Here is a 17203-nt window from a genome sequence, read left to right as displayed (position 1 = left end):
AAACTGTAAACATCAGTTGCAATTATTGGCTTAACTGAAAAAGATCGGTACGAGGCTTAAAAACAAATATCGTATACAATAGACACAAAGCACCAATATAAGAGTAGTTACTGAAATCTAGTTCAAAGCCAATTTGAAATAATAAATAAATCAAGTGTATTAATTTTTCAAAAACAAAATTTAAGTACATTCTAATTAAATTTATTCTTCCGCCCTTGCTCCTCATTTTCGTTCGGTTGTTTGTATGTCGCGCGTGGGCCATATAAACAACCGAACGAAAATGAGGAGCAAGTGCGGAGAACTAATTTTTATTAGATTGATGTTAGTGTAGATAAAAACAATATTTAAAGATTTAACTACTGTGTTAAATTGAAAACCCTCCTAAAATTTGCAAAGCATGGGTTGTCTCTACACTCTAGAATATTTCGATAATTTTACTTCAAAAAAATTTTCGCCTAGCTCCGCTCGGCGAAATTTTAAGTTTGCGCCCCCTAACTTAAAATCCTGGATCCGCCCCTGGTTTTTATGGACAGTCTTTCGGCACATGAATTCATGAAGACAATTCTCTCATGCAATACGTCATATGAATTAGAAAATGACGAATTGACTTTTTTCTCCAAGATTTGTGTTTGTTCTGCAGAGGTTTTCACAATCGATTGAAAATGAGTCCGTTATCGCCATTATAGACCGTGCTAATGTTTTCCGAGTCTTCATTAACTTGAAACAGTAACTTAAATCCTTTGTTTTTAATTTTCTGTTTTATATATTTCATCTGGGAACAGTATATCTAACATTAACATATATGTTCCTTATTTCATGTACACCAAATCTGTATCATCGAGAAAATAAAGTTATATCAAGGATTTGTATATTCGGGTTTATATGATCCGTTCATCCTATTTCGACTCTTCAAAATTCAAGAGTCTATCCTAAATTGAGGTAAATTATATGGCCTTCCAAATACCATTTCGATTCCTAACATCACTGAAGAGACATTAATTATCGAAATCCGGATATGGTGTACAAATTTTGCACCTCATGTTTGCGGTATACCATCTTTTCCACAAGTTTATTGTTTTCTATTTGGTATTAAATTAATAATAAAGATCCATTTTGTTACATCTTGTGATCCGTTTATTTAGCAATCGCCAATGGCAGTCAGCAGGGTTTAAGAACATCCGTTGTTCGACCTGTTAGTCAAAAGCGTTTTGTTTAAATATACTTTTTCACTTTTTTGGTCTTTTGGAAAATGTTGTTTGTGCTGTATTTAGACCCTTCTACCAAGAAATTTGTTTTGCATACACACGTAAAAAAAATTGCGGTTTTTATCCAACGCAATCATAGGTTTGAACGTTGTTTTCAATAAAGACTTATTTATATTTTTTCGTTTGGGCTTGTATTATATTTGCCTTCGGGTTTATATGATCCGTTCATCCTATTTTGACTCCTCAAAATTCAAGAGTCTATCCTAAATTGAGGTAAATTGTACATGGATTTCCAAAAACCGCTTCGATTCCTTACATCACTGAAGACACATTAATTGTCGAAATCCCGATAAGGTGTACACATTTTTGCACCCCATGTTTGCGGTACACCATCTTTTCCACAAGTTTATTGTTTTCTGTTTGGTATTTAATTAATAATAAAGATCTATTTTGTTACATCTTGTGCTCCGTTTATTTGGCAATCGCCAATTGCAGTCAGCAGGGTTTTGAGAACATCCGTTGTTCGACCTGTTAGTCAAATGCGTTTTGTTTAAATATACTTTTTCACTCTTTTAGTCTTTTGGAAATTGTTGTTTGTGCTGTATTAAGACCCCTCTACCTAGAAATTTGTTTTGCATGCACACGTGCAGCATTGTCCAAAAGACCAACTCAGTGAGAACAAAAAAAAAAACAATTCCAAGCAATGGAATAATTCATGAGAATTTTTTCATTATTCGTTATGAAAGCACAAATTTTATACAGGAGATCCTTATTGTCATAAGTAATTAAGCCAAATGAACGGATCCTTGTTGAGTCAACTTATCAAAACGGTTATCAAGATATTTTCTAACACACAGTAAAAGTATAAATATATTGGTGCTGTTTTGTACACTTTTTGAGTGTCTCGAATTTAGCCCAGCAATGTTAGATCTGCGTTAGCAAATCCGATTTGTTCTCCCCTCAGCGGGATTTGAACTCCTGCTTCTGTGACATCGTGGCAACATAGCATGCACTGTATTCAGCATCCTAGACCAACTACACAGACAAATTTTACTCACGTGAATTTCACATGAATCTCATGTGAAATTCACGTCAAACATTTCATGTGAGATTCACCTCAAACGAGCTTATACATGAAACTCACGTGAAAATTTTCAAGTGAATTTCACGTGAATTGAGATTCACATGAATCTCACGTGAACTTTTGAAAAAATCGTATTTTTCATGATTTTAATTAAATTCGAAAATTTAGATGTTCTTTGAATAACGTTATTTTTCATTTTAACCTGAATTTCAAGTGAAAAAAAAATCATATATTTTTCACGTGAAATTCACACAAGTTTCACATGAGATTCAAGTGAAACTCACATGCATTTATTTCACGTGAGTTTTACGCATAAGCTCGTTTGAGGTGAAATTCACGTGAATTTCACGTGAGATTCACATGAATTTAAATTCAAGTGAAATTCATGCGAGTGAAATTTCCCTGTGTAGCCAACTGTGTATCGATGTGATGAGTTAAACCCTTTTCAACTGATTTTTATAGTTTGTTCTTATGTTGTGCTGTTACACTGCTGTCCCAGGTTAGGGAAGGGTTGAGCGCTCACAAACATGTTTAACACCACAACATTCTTTATGTGCATGTCCTAATGCAGGAGCCCGTAGTTCAGTAGTTGCCGTTGGTTTATGTCTTTCTGATATGTTTTTCGTAAGTCGAAAATAAGCTGACAACGCAATGTCGAAAAAAAGAAAAAGACCAAAGGACAAACAACAGTATACAAAACATAACATAGAAAACTAAAGACTGAGCAAAACGAATCCAAACAAAAACCGAGGGTGATCCTGCTCCACATGTGGCACCCATCGTGTTTCTCATGTAAGTACAAACCAGGTAAAAAATTAAGATATGAGAAAGACTTTACTTTATTTGTTGCATTTTTTTAAATGATAATATAGTAGCTTCTTTTCGTTCTTCATAAGAAGCTCCTGTATGAAATAAGCCTCATATGAATAAAGGACCAAGTCAACAAGAAGAGGAGCACAGTTGGTTCTCATTAGAATGCCAAATGTTTGCTGAACGACTCGTCCTCAAAACGTAATAAATATGTTGTCAATTAAGAAATCAAGCATTTTGAAAATGTCAGTTTCAAAGAATCTTTTGTTTGAATCAGAGGGATTTTTTTACAAAGTACGATTTGTCCCTCCTTAAGAGTAAAAATACTCGCAAGTCATACACATTTCAGTATAACTTACGATCAATTATAATCGTAAGATTTTTTGTAAAAAGAGTCGAAATACCAAAAGAACATAGAACAGACCTATAATTATCCAAGGTTTCCTCCTTTGTAAGTGTCTTGGGTATTTTTTGAGTTTCCAAGTGGATTGTCAATGCCTCATTCATTTATCAAGCAGTTTATATATTATGATTTACTAACAAAAACTATGTTGTTTTCGGCTTTATCTGCAGGGACAACAACATATTTGCCATGGAGTTAGGACGGGTGCTTAGCAACATTTAGGTCTTTAACAATCGATGTAGCATGTGTATTCATAGACCCATTCAGTTTTGTAATTCTGATTTGTATCAATGACCTCGCACCCTTTATCCATTCGGAAAGAGTATCTATGTCTTATTTGTCGTGTTTTACCTGTTGCCTGGCACTTTAATAATCCTCGACTGAATCCATCAGTATTTTGATGTTGTGTTTCCAATTGATGGGTCTAGGCTTACAATATTTCTGACCTTTTGATAACACATTTCGCAGAGAAGTGTTAATTTATTGACTATGTTTTGGTCACCAGTAATAACGTGGCCAGTTGGATTATAAATGAATGGAGAACTAGCACATGTGCAACCAAGAGGTTAAGACTTGAAGTCGTCAAAAGTGATATCCTGCAACACGTGTTTGTAATTGAAAATCATAGTTGCAGTTGGTTTGGTATAGGAATAAGAAATGATTGGCATAGACTGATCTTTAAAATAGGGAGGTATGTTCGAGTGGACTGATTTATGATGCAGGATATGACCAAAGTTATTGACATTGAGACCTTTGTTGGCAAAGGAGAGTTTGAGAAAGGATCTTTTCTCCTTTTAACATTTTCCCAAGTAAAATAACAAAAATACCGAACTCTAAGGAAAATTCAAAACGGAAAGTCCCTTATCAAAAGAGAGGCGAGGGATACTAAAGGTACATTAAAATTCACAAGTCGAAAATAAACTGACAACTCCATGGCTAAAAAGAAAAAGACAAACAAACAACAGTACACAAAACACAACATAGAAAAACTAAATACTGAGCAACTCGAACCCCACCAAAACTGGGGGTGATATCAGGTGCTAAGGAAGGGTAAGCCGATCCTGCATTCATGTTCACCGATGTGACTCAAATTCTCATATTTGATTTATAACAAACTGAAACGTATATATCCAAATTACAAAAAGTATAATACATACAATTAACAATTCATGGACTCGATAATATGTATCAGCATTTTGTGTGTATTTCAGTCTTGAAGATATCTAATTAACCATCGAGATGACTTCCGAAGACTGCCGACGGTCAAATAAACCGATGTAAACATGAATATAAATATATATAGATACCGATAGCGTGCCATAATGAATTGGATGTTTTTAGTCTGTTTGATTTCATATCAAAGGATGAGAAACATGTTAATCATCGTTTTTACCTGTATAAGAATGATGTTTTGTGGATCGAATCAGTCAACGAAATAATTAACCCTGGTTTCACTTTCAATGTTGACATTATTTTCCTTTAAATATCTGATCTGAACACGCCTAGTACATGCGTATTCCATCTCTAGCTAGCTTACGGGGTTAAATTGAAGGTCACATGAATACGGATCCAATGAAGTTAAATTAATGACTTGCAATTCAGTAATACATCAGCGATGTCTATGAGCTTATTTTGACAAATTTGACCAAAACTAACTGCTTTTTACGAAATATAATTTCAAAATTCCGCTTTTATTAATATTTGAATCAAAAAGAATCGATTTTGAAATGTTTGTCTAAATCGTAGTTGATGCTCCTTTAAAAGCAAATAATCCGACTAACTTAAATAGATGATAAATGGTAAAAACCAATAAAATGTATTACACTATCTAAAATATTGACAATGAAATGATAGTGTTATCCTTTAGTAAATAAGGTTTTTGCCATTCTTTTAAACGCCCTGAAAGATAGGTACTGTAATAAGCAAAAGATAAAAGTATGCAAGAGTTGAAAGAATGCCAATTTGACTGAAACCAACAATCAACGACTTAATTGTAAGAGTTACTACCCTGAATTATTAACTATTTCAGAAGATTTGCCTTTTAACTTTAGGATGCACTTAGGTGAAATAAAAATAATCTAGAATTCAAAATTGATACTATGAGTCAGAAGAACATTAGGTAAGGAACAAAATAAGCTAAAAATATTGATAGGTTATGGAACTCATTTTTGAGATATTTGATTTTTTTTTAAATGGCGGGAAAAGGCTGACTTATATTTAACATTGGCATCAAATCGTTAGAAAAAAATCTAGAATCTGCTAAAATGTTGGTAATGATCTTTTTGTGAGCTATTGAAGTCTTCTATGAAAAGAAAAGTGGGTGATATGGGGAAAAATACTTTACCCTGGCACGCACATGATCGTAGGAAAAAACCCAAGAAGTCCGAACATCTGACAAAAATTTATAAATCTCACCTCAATCGGAACTACTCGGCCTTTCTGTTTGCACGAAGAAATAACGTTATTGTATTGCATAGCGAGAATGGCCGAGTAGTTACGATTGATCTCACCTGAGTACATCCTAAAAAATCAAATAACAAAATTTGCCAGTAAGCGTTTGGATACATGTATTTTTAACAAACTTGATATATGGATTTCTAATTCTTTTAATAAACATAAAAAGAATAACAAAAAGTACAAAATACTAGAGGCCCCTAAGAGCCTGAATCGCTTCCCTGTCAAATACATCTTGTATTGCTGATCATTGTTTGTTAACAGTTTCTACCTATATGTTATAGTTTCGAGATAACAGGCAATAACTCGAAAATCCGTCAAAAATTCTCATATAAGGGCAATTACTCCAGTAAGGTGTCATCTACTGGTTCTGTTATGTTCGCATTTTTTTTCAGATCTTGGATTGCTAATAAATCTAACTGTTTACACTTTCTATCTATCTTTTGTAGTTTCCTGGATGAAATACAAAATAAAATCGGCATGCATATCAGAGTTATCCAAAGGTTTCGGTCATGTTCGAATTTTTGTAGATCTTGTATTGTGGATCATTTTTGCTGTTTACAATATCGACTATACAAAAATAAGGAGATGTGGTATGATAACCAATGAGACAACTACCCACCAGAGTTCAAATAACGTGAATCATCAATTAACGGTCAAGGTACGGTCAACAATGAGAAAAACTCATACTTTATTATTGTCAGCTGTAATGAGGACCGACATGACAAAGTGTGAACAAAATTCAAACGAGAAAACTAACACCTATTTAATCACAAAACAATTTACGAAAAAAAATATATTAACCTGAAATACAGGCTCCTGACAAGGGACAGGCACATAAAAAATGTGGCGAGGTTAAAAATGTTTGTGATCGCTCAGTTTCTTCCATATTATTTTTATCGTTTTCGAGATGACATGCAAAAGCTCGTAGTAAAACTAGTCGAAAGCAATAACTTCTGGCCATGCTGGAGCCATCCAATGATTTCGGTCTCAAAAGCATTTTGACAGATCTTGTATTACCGATCATTTTTACTGTTTACAGTTTCAACATATCTATCATAGTTTTCTTAATAATTATACAAAACAAGAAAATAATACAAAACAAGAAAATATTAAAAAATCGCACCAAAGGGCAATTATTGGGAGACAACAAATGGTTCCGGTTTTAATGCCATGTTCTGTTCTGTTCTGTTCTGGTTAAGAAAATCCCTCCTTCAAAGGAGCACTTCGCACAATGACGAATAAAATGTTTATATATATATACCTAAAAAGACATACTAGGTACGCCTCGTGGGATGAGTGTTGGTTACTGTCAGAGACCCTTACGCTTGCTTTGCGGAAGGTTTTTGATTATACGAGTTCGTAGTCCGTGTAGAGCAAAGCATAGCTTCCTCGTTATGTATTCTATAGTGTAGCACGCAGCAGTGCATTGACACTTGCAGCCGCAGGCACATAAAAAGCTACTAGGGTCCAAAATAAAGTTAGTGTCTAGGATGATGTTACTAGGAGTACTACATTTCATGCATACATCAATACATTGTACTACATATAAAGTTATATAATTCTTGTAGATAAGGTATACGGATTTCATGCAGTGCTGGACATTCCATAAGGAAATGATCGATTGTTTCTGGCTTACCCTTGCACAATAGGCATGTTGGATCTACTGCGTTTTGGTTGAAGGCGGCTTTGTTGCTTTGTAGATAGTAAGTACCTGTCAGCAGTTTCAACTTAGTAGGTAATCTACTAATATCTTGAGAAGAGGTATTTACGCTGGCTAAGCTTGGATGCGGTCTGTTCCATAGCAGATTATTGGTGGATAAGTAGGGTAGAGATGAATAAAGCCGAGCGGAGGATGTGGTTTGAGTTTTGTAATAATTGTCTACCGCCTTTTTGACTATTGCTTTCCAGCGCTCCTTGCTGTGTGGGTTATCAAGAATATCCTGCGCTGATGGAAGATCATAAATGGCAAGGAGATTTCGAAGCTTTCCAAACCAGCTAGAGGAGGAAAATCCAACCAAAGCAAGTTGTCTTACAGCGAGTTCTTTCTCCACAGATGAATCCATATCGCAAATTTTATTAAAGGTGTTTAAAGCGGATTTTATGGATTGTTCCAATTATAGGAACAACTCCCGCAAGTGTATATATAGCGACATCTGCCGTATTAGTTGGCATGGATAGAATTTGCTTTAAAGATTTTCGATAAAATACCTCTATATTATCTAGTTGTTTCTTATCTGGAAGGAGAATTTCTAAGCCGTATGTTAACACCGGTAGAACATATGTATGAAATATATGAAGACTTGCTGTAGGGTTAAGTCCATTTTTGCCGTGGAGTCCTGCGCCCATTAGGCTATACATACTTCTTCTTGCTTTGGAGATGTTTTCATTTATATGAGTGGTTATTGTCTTTTTAAAGTTAGCATTATGTTTAATACCCAGGTGTACAGCTGAATCTAGTTGGATAATTTCGTGCCCATTAATTGAGAAGTCTTGGAGTGAACTGGCGTTACTACATTCGTTTTTTAGGACAACACTTTTAGTTGGTTGTATAACATATTTTTCGTGTTTGCTATAATTTTCCACTATTGAGATCATTACTTGGAGTTCTGTTGGTGAGTTTGCTATCAGGGCAATATCATCAGCACATGTTGGTGCTCCACAGTAAATATCTCCAATATATTTTCCTAACCCGTTGTCCTCCAGTTGGTCAAGTACATCATTCACATAAAGTTTGTATAGTTCAGTACTTAAAATTCCACCTTGTCTAACTCCTTGTTGTATAAGGAATGGTTCAGAGGTTAGACCGTCCCATTTTATAGAAGTGAGTGCATTAGTACTAAGCTGTCGTATTAGTAACCAGAGTGTACCTCCCACACCTGACAGGAATAGCTTTCGGTACAAGCTGTTATGGTTCACAACATCAAATGCAGACTTTGCGTCCAAAAGAGCTATAAAAATTGATGTTTTCTGATCTAGAGATTCCAAAATAGATTCTAAAAGAATAAGGGCACTGTAGAGCGGGGAAACTGTAGGAGTAAATCCTCTTTGAAGCCTGTTTTGTATCATTTTGATGGAATCCCTGATAAGATCACGGAGTAGACATTCTAAAATTTTCCCTATAACTGGTAAAACCGTAATTCCACGGTAATTTTTTGCTTCAGATAGTATGCCTTTATTTTTGAAGATTGGAGTAAGTATGCCTAATTTCAGGGAATCGGGTACTGATGCTGTTGAACATATATGATTGATTATTGCCGTAACTGCCTTAATTAATGGCTCTCCTCCAAACTTTATATTCTCTACTGTGATGCCGTAAACATCTGGAGCTTTTTTGGTGTTAAGTTTGCCGATTGCTTGACAAATTTCCTCTTCTGTGAAAGTTATCGGGGAGGCGTTGTTTTTGCAAATTTCTTCAATTACGTCAATATCAAATTCTCTATCTGTGTATTCCACATTTTAGTTTGACGTTTGAGGTGTTGCAAGTTGTTTGAAGTGTTTGTTCCACCCTTGTAGGATGTCGTCCTTTGACGAGTGAATTTCTCATTGTACATTAAGCTCTGATAATATGGTTTTTCCTGATTTTCTTTGCGCATTTACTAATTTATGGAACATTTTACTGTCACTACGTTGTGCAGACATAATGGCTTGCATAGATTCATCTCTTTGTTTGGCAATCTCCTGCCGCCTAGCTCTTCGAAGTTCCTTTTTTGTTTTTTTGCGCTTTTGCATTGTTTCTCCATCAACAGGTTTATCCTCTTGTCTCCATTGATATAGTGCCTTTTTGTTTTCTATAAGTGCCAGACCAATTTCATCATTCCAAATGTGTTTGTTTCTTTGTTTTGAAGGCTTCTTTACAGTAACAACGGAATCTTGCGATTGTTTAATAATATCCAATATGTTTGTAGATCTTGTATTGCTTGTCACTTTTGCCTCTACTGCTTCAACTAATCTATTAAAAACAAAGAGACGGAAGATATCAAGGGGACATCCGAACTCAAAAGTCGAAGAGAAACTAACACCTTGTTAAAATCAAAGTACTGAAGTACTGAACATCGGATGACCACAAGTTCTTGAGGATGGTCAAAAGCACTTGTCTCAGAAAAAAACAACATATCTCTTTACCTGAAACTGAGGTTAATGTACAGTGTTATATTTTTTTCTGAGACAAGTTCGTGCGTGGATGATGAATAAATGACAGGAAATTCAACTTCACCGTAATAACTATTATATTGTAGTGATACAAATCAGTATACATGGTGGACACTTTTCTGTAAAAATTCGATTTTTCTAAGATTGGATACGAGTAGGCATTCATATTTTCCCGCAAAAACAATTACAGAGTTACCGGTCCTCGCAAAAAGTTCTCTGAGATATTCTTCCGCATGCTTTAACACAATTTTTCGGTACGTCTGCATTGATATTATCAATGATTTTTTACTTATATATATATATCTAACTACAAAACATTTTCATATTATTAATTTATTTTGTAAACAAAAATATTTTTATCAGTATTCATTGAAGAGATGTATTTATATCAAACGATAAGGAATGTTATTTTGCATTCGTTTATGTGCGCATATTTATCATGTTTATAGATCGGTTACAAACCCAAAACTAATTTACATAATGGAAATCTAGGCGATAGCAATACATCTGAATGACCCCAAGGTCATCGCGATGTAAAAATGAGTCGACGATTAGACAAACAATTCTACAAAACACTTCATTATATATATATATATATATAGGAATTAAAGACTGATCAATATATAATTCCGCCAAAAACTTTGGCTGATCTCAGGTATTCCGGAAAGGTATGCAAATTCGGTTACGCTTATGATGAGATATCTGGTAATTTTGGTGAAAATGGGAAATAGGTAGATTTTAACATTCTGGGTATAACTTACCTTGTCCAATCTCATTAGAATATACAAATGTAGTTCTCTAATTTCGTTATACTCAATGTACGAGCACGCGAGTAAATATAAGTCTGAATTCTAATCAGATTGTAACCTTGTCGGGTTTTCTCTAGCGATATTTATGTATTTACTCTAATGTTCTATTTTAAGCAATGGTGGCCGTCTCGGCTGAATGGGAGGACCAAACTGTTAACTAGATATCATATGAATCATTGAGTACAAGTGTTGTTGAAATTGGTCAAGTGGATAATGAAAGGACACAACATGTTAATTTTACGACGACAGAAGACGACTGATGACGACGTACGTCAATGATAACGACGGGCATGAAGTGATGGCAATATCTCGCAGAGAAGCTAAATTTGGATGGTATTACAAATTACACTAACTCCTCCGAAAAACCACATAAAACACATGACTCGGTACAGTGGAGGTATTTGATTTCCCCAAATCGTCCTTAATCAATACGGATATTTTTCTTGTGCATAAAACATAACAAACGATGATTACACTATTTTTCTCTTCCTCGTGACATTGCGCTAACAAATAGACGAGAATGGCAATATAACTGATTATAAAGAAGGAGGAGAACATACGTCATTGGATGATAGACAAAATATAATCAAAATCAATTACGAAAATAATATACACGTATATAATGTTAGAAGTATGAGACTGTATCTCATGTTAGAAGTATGAGACAAGTTCTCATGTTAGAAGTATGAGATAAGTGGGTATCCGCAGCAAAATCTGTAAAAATGCAATCATGAGAATTATTACTGTTCGTCACAGGCGGAATGGGTGTTATTTTGTTTAGTTGGAACCAAAACGTCAAATAAACTGACCTTATTTTTATCCTTTAGTGACGTCAAGCCTATAACGGCGATGAGATTGACAAGATTAATTAAATAACCACTTTATTTCAACATTCTGGTCCAATGAACAATTAGCACTATGCCTCATTAAGATGCAGTTATAAGTCTGCATTACAAAGCATTACTTTACACGATTAAAAGATTAAACTATATGTAAAAAAAGAAATATATTTGACAATTGAACTCGAACCTTTAATAATGTAGGTTGAGTTTATGGGTCACTTTGAAAAGACAATATAGATACATGAAACTCTGCAAACAGGATACACACACGCATGATCTTTTGTGATATTCATGAAGTTCGCCAAGGACGTTTTATCGAATGGGCGATATCCGAAAATGTCCGCGGTAAGCAATATTAACATATTAATTTTCTATTTATTATGCTATATTATTAATAATTTTTCAATTAAGGTAACATACTTACTTGTCGTGAGTCTGCTTAATTTGAAAATGGCATAAAACGAAACTTTTGTATATATGGGACCGAATTAGGATTCATAATAGGAACTTGTACAATGAACTCTGGCATAATTTGATATACAGATTGTATTAAAATATCTTTCTTATATTTTATGATTAATTATAACGGGATTATCGTCTATAACCTATATCCAAATGCAAATGTAAGGTCTTAAGAAAAATAAGCCAAGTATAAATACTTGACATGATAAGTTATTACTTTCTACTCGAGAAGTGTCAATCTATTCTGAAATTTACAAAACTTTATTCTACCTAAAATGTAAAAAGTGTCTTTGACTATAATCACGAAATGTTTTTAGCAAAAAAATTAAAAAAGAAGATCAATAATAAAAGATCTACAAAAAAGTCAATAGTGACCAAAACCAGTGAGTGACTCTTTAAGGAGTTATTGCCCGTAAAATGACGATCAACAGTTTTACTCTTGTAAGTGTTTTGCTGATTATCTCAAAAATTAAAATAGCTGTGTACACAGGCAAAATTTGCTCACCTGAAATTCACATGAAAAATTTCACGTGAGATTCACCTCAAACGAGCTTATACATGAAACTCGCGTGAAATTTTTCACATGAACTTTACAAAAAAAATAGTATTTTTCATGATTTTAACTAAATTTGAAAATTAAGATGTAATTTGAATAACTTTATTTTAAAAATTCACCTGAATTTCACGTAAAAAAAAATTAATATAATTTTCACATGAAATTCACGTGAAACTCACATGAACTGATTTTACGTGAGTTTCACGTATAAGCTCGTTTGAGGTGAAATTCACGTGAATTTCACATGAATTTAAATTCACGTGAAATTGATGTGAGTGAAATTTGCCTGTGTAGAATACGGTAAACAGAAAAGAACAAGCAAAACATACATGATCTACTAAACTGCCAATACAACCGAAACAATTGGATGACCCCTTTAGGAGTTACAGCCTTAGACCATGATTTCTTTACTTATTTTCGTGTCCTTGTATATTCAGTTTTCAAGATCTTCTCCTCTGAAACTACTGAACCAATTTTAACCAAATTTGGGGTGAATAGTCCTGATCAGATGACTCATTTTATTATGTATCTATTTCTATCTTTTTATTTTTATTAAAATCATATTTCTGGGTTTCTTTTTGTTTCTTATTTTTTGTTTTTGTTTATTTTTTTTTCTTCTATTTTTGTATTGTTTATTGTATAAATCTACTTCATGTATCACCTTAAGTATTGTGAGTAAAATTATTATGTTTTCTTCACTGTACCTTTGTTAATTGGTTTTAAAGAATAAAGTTTCTATCTATATGAGTTATTGCCATTGAATGACGATTTTTGACACATTTTCCAGTTTTTGCAAATTATTCCGAAAATTATGACAAATAGGTAGAAACTGGCAAAAATGATCACCTACAAATTTGCCAATATGACCGACCATTGGATGACTCATTAAGCAGTTATGGTCCTTAAATGATGATTGTGTCGACAAATGTCTATGTTTTTGTCAATTATCCCAAGAACTATAACAGATATATAAAAACTGTAAGCATCAAACTATCATCAGTTTCGGATCTACAAAAAGCCAAATGACCCAAACCATGATGACTCCTTTAGGAATAATTGCCCATTATTGACGATTTTTTTTTGTGTTTATGGCACTTATCTCAAAAACTATAAAATATAGATAAAAAATGTAAACAACAAAAATGATCAGGAATACAGGTTATACAAAATAGCAAATATGGTCGAAACCATGCTATAGGGTGAGTTCGCATGGGATTTCTTGTCCTTGAAACAATATTTTGACTAAATTAATTTCTATAATTTTGTAAATTATCCCGAAAACTATTATTTCTAACAATTGTGAAAATTTTCCTTAAAACTATAATAGATAACTAGAAACTGTATAACTTATAGCAATAATCTGTATACAAGACTCAAGAGCTACAAAGGTGCAAATATTGCTGAAACCTCAGTTTTGGTCTAACAGATAGGGACATAATGTGCACTGAAAAAGTGATCAGCAATACAAGATCTACGAAAATAAAATAACTGATTGCAATAAAGCTAAAAAATATTATATCAAAATGTTCCGCCTAACAGAAGTTCCACTGGAAACTTTGTTATAAACAATGTCATAATATATGTTCCTGTTGGAAAAAATATTCTATACCATTCATTCCGTTAGGAACATATACAGTAATATTTATTCCAGTGGAAATAATATATATTTTTTCCATTTGAAACAAATATTATGAAGGAACTTCTATTTCGTGACAGTTCTCATTTAAATAATTTTCACAACCTTTTATTTTAGAATTATCTTTCTTTGTACGTTAAAAAAATTGATATTCCCGCGGCATATGTGATTGAATGTCCTACCTGAAAAGCTGTCATTTCTGAAATGTTCAATCCTAAATTAGCCCTAAATATGTGATACGAATGAAAGCAAATGTGGGGTTAACATCAGAAATCCTTGCCCTTCAACACACAAAAGCTGTCGTAGTGGATAAATTGAAATATATGATGATGATGCTATATATTTTGAATGCTATTAATTCAATAACAAAAGAGGCTTAGAAAAAAACCTTTTTTTTGTCTCGGGTGGAAGGTTTTCTCAGTGACAATCATACTTCTTCTCCTTATTTTTACATATTAATTTCGTAACTACAATCCTCTTCCCTTTTCACGAATGTGACTTACCGAATTAGACTATTTACCGGATTTGTAATAACATAAGCAACACGACGGGTGCCACAAAGTCATGTGGAGCAGGATCTGCTTACCCTTCCGGAGCACCCGAGATCACTCCCAGTTTTTGGTGGGGTTCGTGTTGCTTAGTCTTTAGTTTTCTATGTTGTGTCATCTGTACTATTATTTGTCTGTTTTTCTTTTTATTTTTGGTCATGGCGTTGTCATTTTGTTTTCGATCTATGAGTTTGACTGTCCCTCTGGTATCTTTCGTCCCTCTTTTGTACTATATTGGAAAATGATCAGATTTTTGTCTCTCTTAAGCATGTATAAGAGTACATCTCTGCACACGGGTAAATCAAACCAAGTGACAGCTAAATCACGAATAAACTAAACGTATTCGGGGGGGGGGGGGGGGGGCGGGGGGGGGGGGTGATGCAGGATATACCGTTGTGTGTGTGTGAGAGGCAGAGCTTTGGTAATTTCTGTTTGATTTATTCCTAACTTTTTAAAGACTCGAAGCGACTTGGAGCTTTACATGTTCAATGTAAAAAAAACCGCCCACTTATGATTTAAGACTATTTTGATGACACCCGATTTTGACTTATCGCAGATCTTAAAATCCTAAAGATACACTAGTTACATTTAAAGTTAAAATAAAAACCCAAGAGACCTCGAAATTAACAGCGGGAGTTACAAAAAATGCAGAAGAAGCAATTGTAAGTGCTGTAAACAACACCGAAAAACTTTTTCTAGCACAGTAACAAAGCAGCGATACCGGCAGACAAAGCAGCAAATAATGTAGTGGTGGTGTGACGCATATACTACACGGAAGTTCTCCAAAACGAAATTACAAATTCATCTACATTCAGGTCCGTACGCTCCACAGAGAGCCAAATTGTAAACAAGCATATCACTGCCACTACCCAGCTTAAAGCCTCTTCCGAACATTTGAAAGTCCCTACTATGTACTGGTTACCTAAATTGCACAAAAACCATTTAAATTCCGTTTCATCTCCGCATCTAGTAAGTGTTCTACTACCAATCTATCAGTGCTTCTAACTACCTCCCTTACTACTATCAAAGAACTTGTTATTAACTTTTGTAATAAAGCTTATGAAAATAATGGTATTAATTATTTTTGGAGTGTTAAAAATTCTTTAGATGTTTTAGATAAAATACATGCTTTTGATGGTCCTTTTAATTCTGTCGACAGTTATGATTTTTCTACTCTCTATACTACACTTCCACACAATCTTATCAAGAAAAAGTTTTCATATTTGATTAAATGGTCTTTTGAAAAATCTCATTACAAATTTATTTGCTGTAACTCGTTTAAAGCTTTTTTCTGTAACGAAAAAGGAAAGTATGCTAGATACACTTACTGGAAATGTGAAGATATGATTGAAGCTTTAAATTTTCTCCTGGACAACATATATGTACGTTTCGGCGATAAAGTGTATCGACAAGTATCAACTGCGCCCCTTTAAAAGCAGATTTATTTCTGTATTGCTATGAATCTCAGTTTATGACCAAACTCAGTAAAGACACGTCATTGTTACATTTGGTTGATACATTCAACAACACCTTCCGTTATCTAGATGATATTTTTTCGTTAAATAATCCAGAGTTCTCTAAATATACTACCAACATTTACCCAATAAAACTTACTTTAACTAAATCTAACATAAACAGCAGTAGTTGTCCTTTTCTGGATTTGGACATTTCAATCTCTAAAGGAAAACTCCATACGAAAATTTACGACAAAAGAGACGATTTTTCATTCCCTATTGTTAATTTTCCTTTTTTAGACGGCGATGTTCCTTTGGCTCCATCATACGGTGTTTATATATCCCAACTCGTTCGTTATGCCCGTGTGTGTAGTGATGTCATAGATTTTAACGAACGTAATCAATGCATCACTGGTAAATTATTAAATCAGGGATTTCGTTACCATAAATTACGTAAAACTTTTGCTAAGTTCTTTCATAGATACAAAGATTTGATTAGTAAATTTGGCTGTACTTGTAGAAAACTGATTAAAAACGGTATTTCACATCCTAAATTTTACGGTAATATTGTACTTAAAGCGCGGAAATCACTATGTGATCCGTGTATACTCATCGAACCTTTAAACAAACTTATTAGTAAAGGTTATCTTACCAATGTTGTAATTAGATCTTTGAATATAGTTTACATTGGCACTAATATCGATTTTGTCATCAGCAAATTAAAACATAACTAAATTTGTATTCTTTTCAAACGGGATGTATAAAGACACACCCACGTTCGTTTTGAT

General features: G+C 33.8%; 1 protein-coding gene across 4 annotated transcripts in view; it reads left to right on the top strand.

The window, feature by feature from the left end:
• Positions 1–11983: 11983 nt before the first annotated feature.
• LOC127736193 (high affinity cAMP-specific and IBMX-insensitive 3',5'-cyclic phosphodiesterase 8B-like) overlaps positions 11984–17203 on the top strand; it is a 146616-nt gene continuing 141396 nt past the window's right edge. For all 4 annotated transcript variants that reach the window (XM_052246776.1, XM_052246780.1, XM_052246777.1 and 1 more), the window contains exon 1: positions 11984–12104. In XM_052246776.1, coding sequence (XP_052102736.1) covers positions 12051–12104 — 54 coding nt within the window. In that variant the 5' untranslated portion in view covers positions 11984–12050. The remainder of the gene's footprint in view (positions 12105–17203) is intronic.

Source organism: Mytilus californianus, unplaced genomic scaffold (assembly GCF_021869535.1).
Source record: "Mytilus californianus isolate M0D057914Y unplaced genomic scaffold, xbMytCali1.0.p SCAF_3, whole genome shotgun sequence".
Lineage (NCBI taxonomy): Eukaryota > Metazoa > Mollusca > Bivalvia > Mytilida > Mytilidae > Mytilus > Mytilus californianus.
Note: the sequence above shows the minus strand (reverse complement) of the source record. Positions and strands in the feature narration are given on the sequence as shown.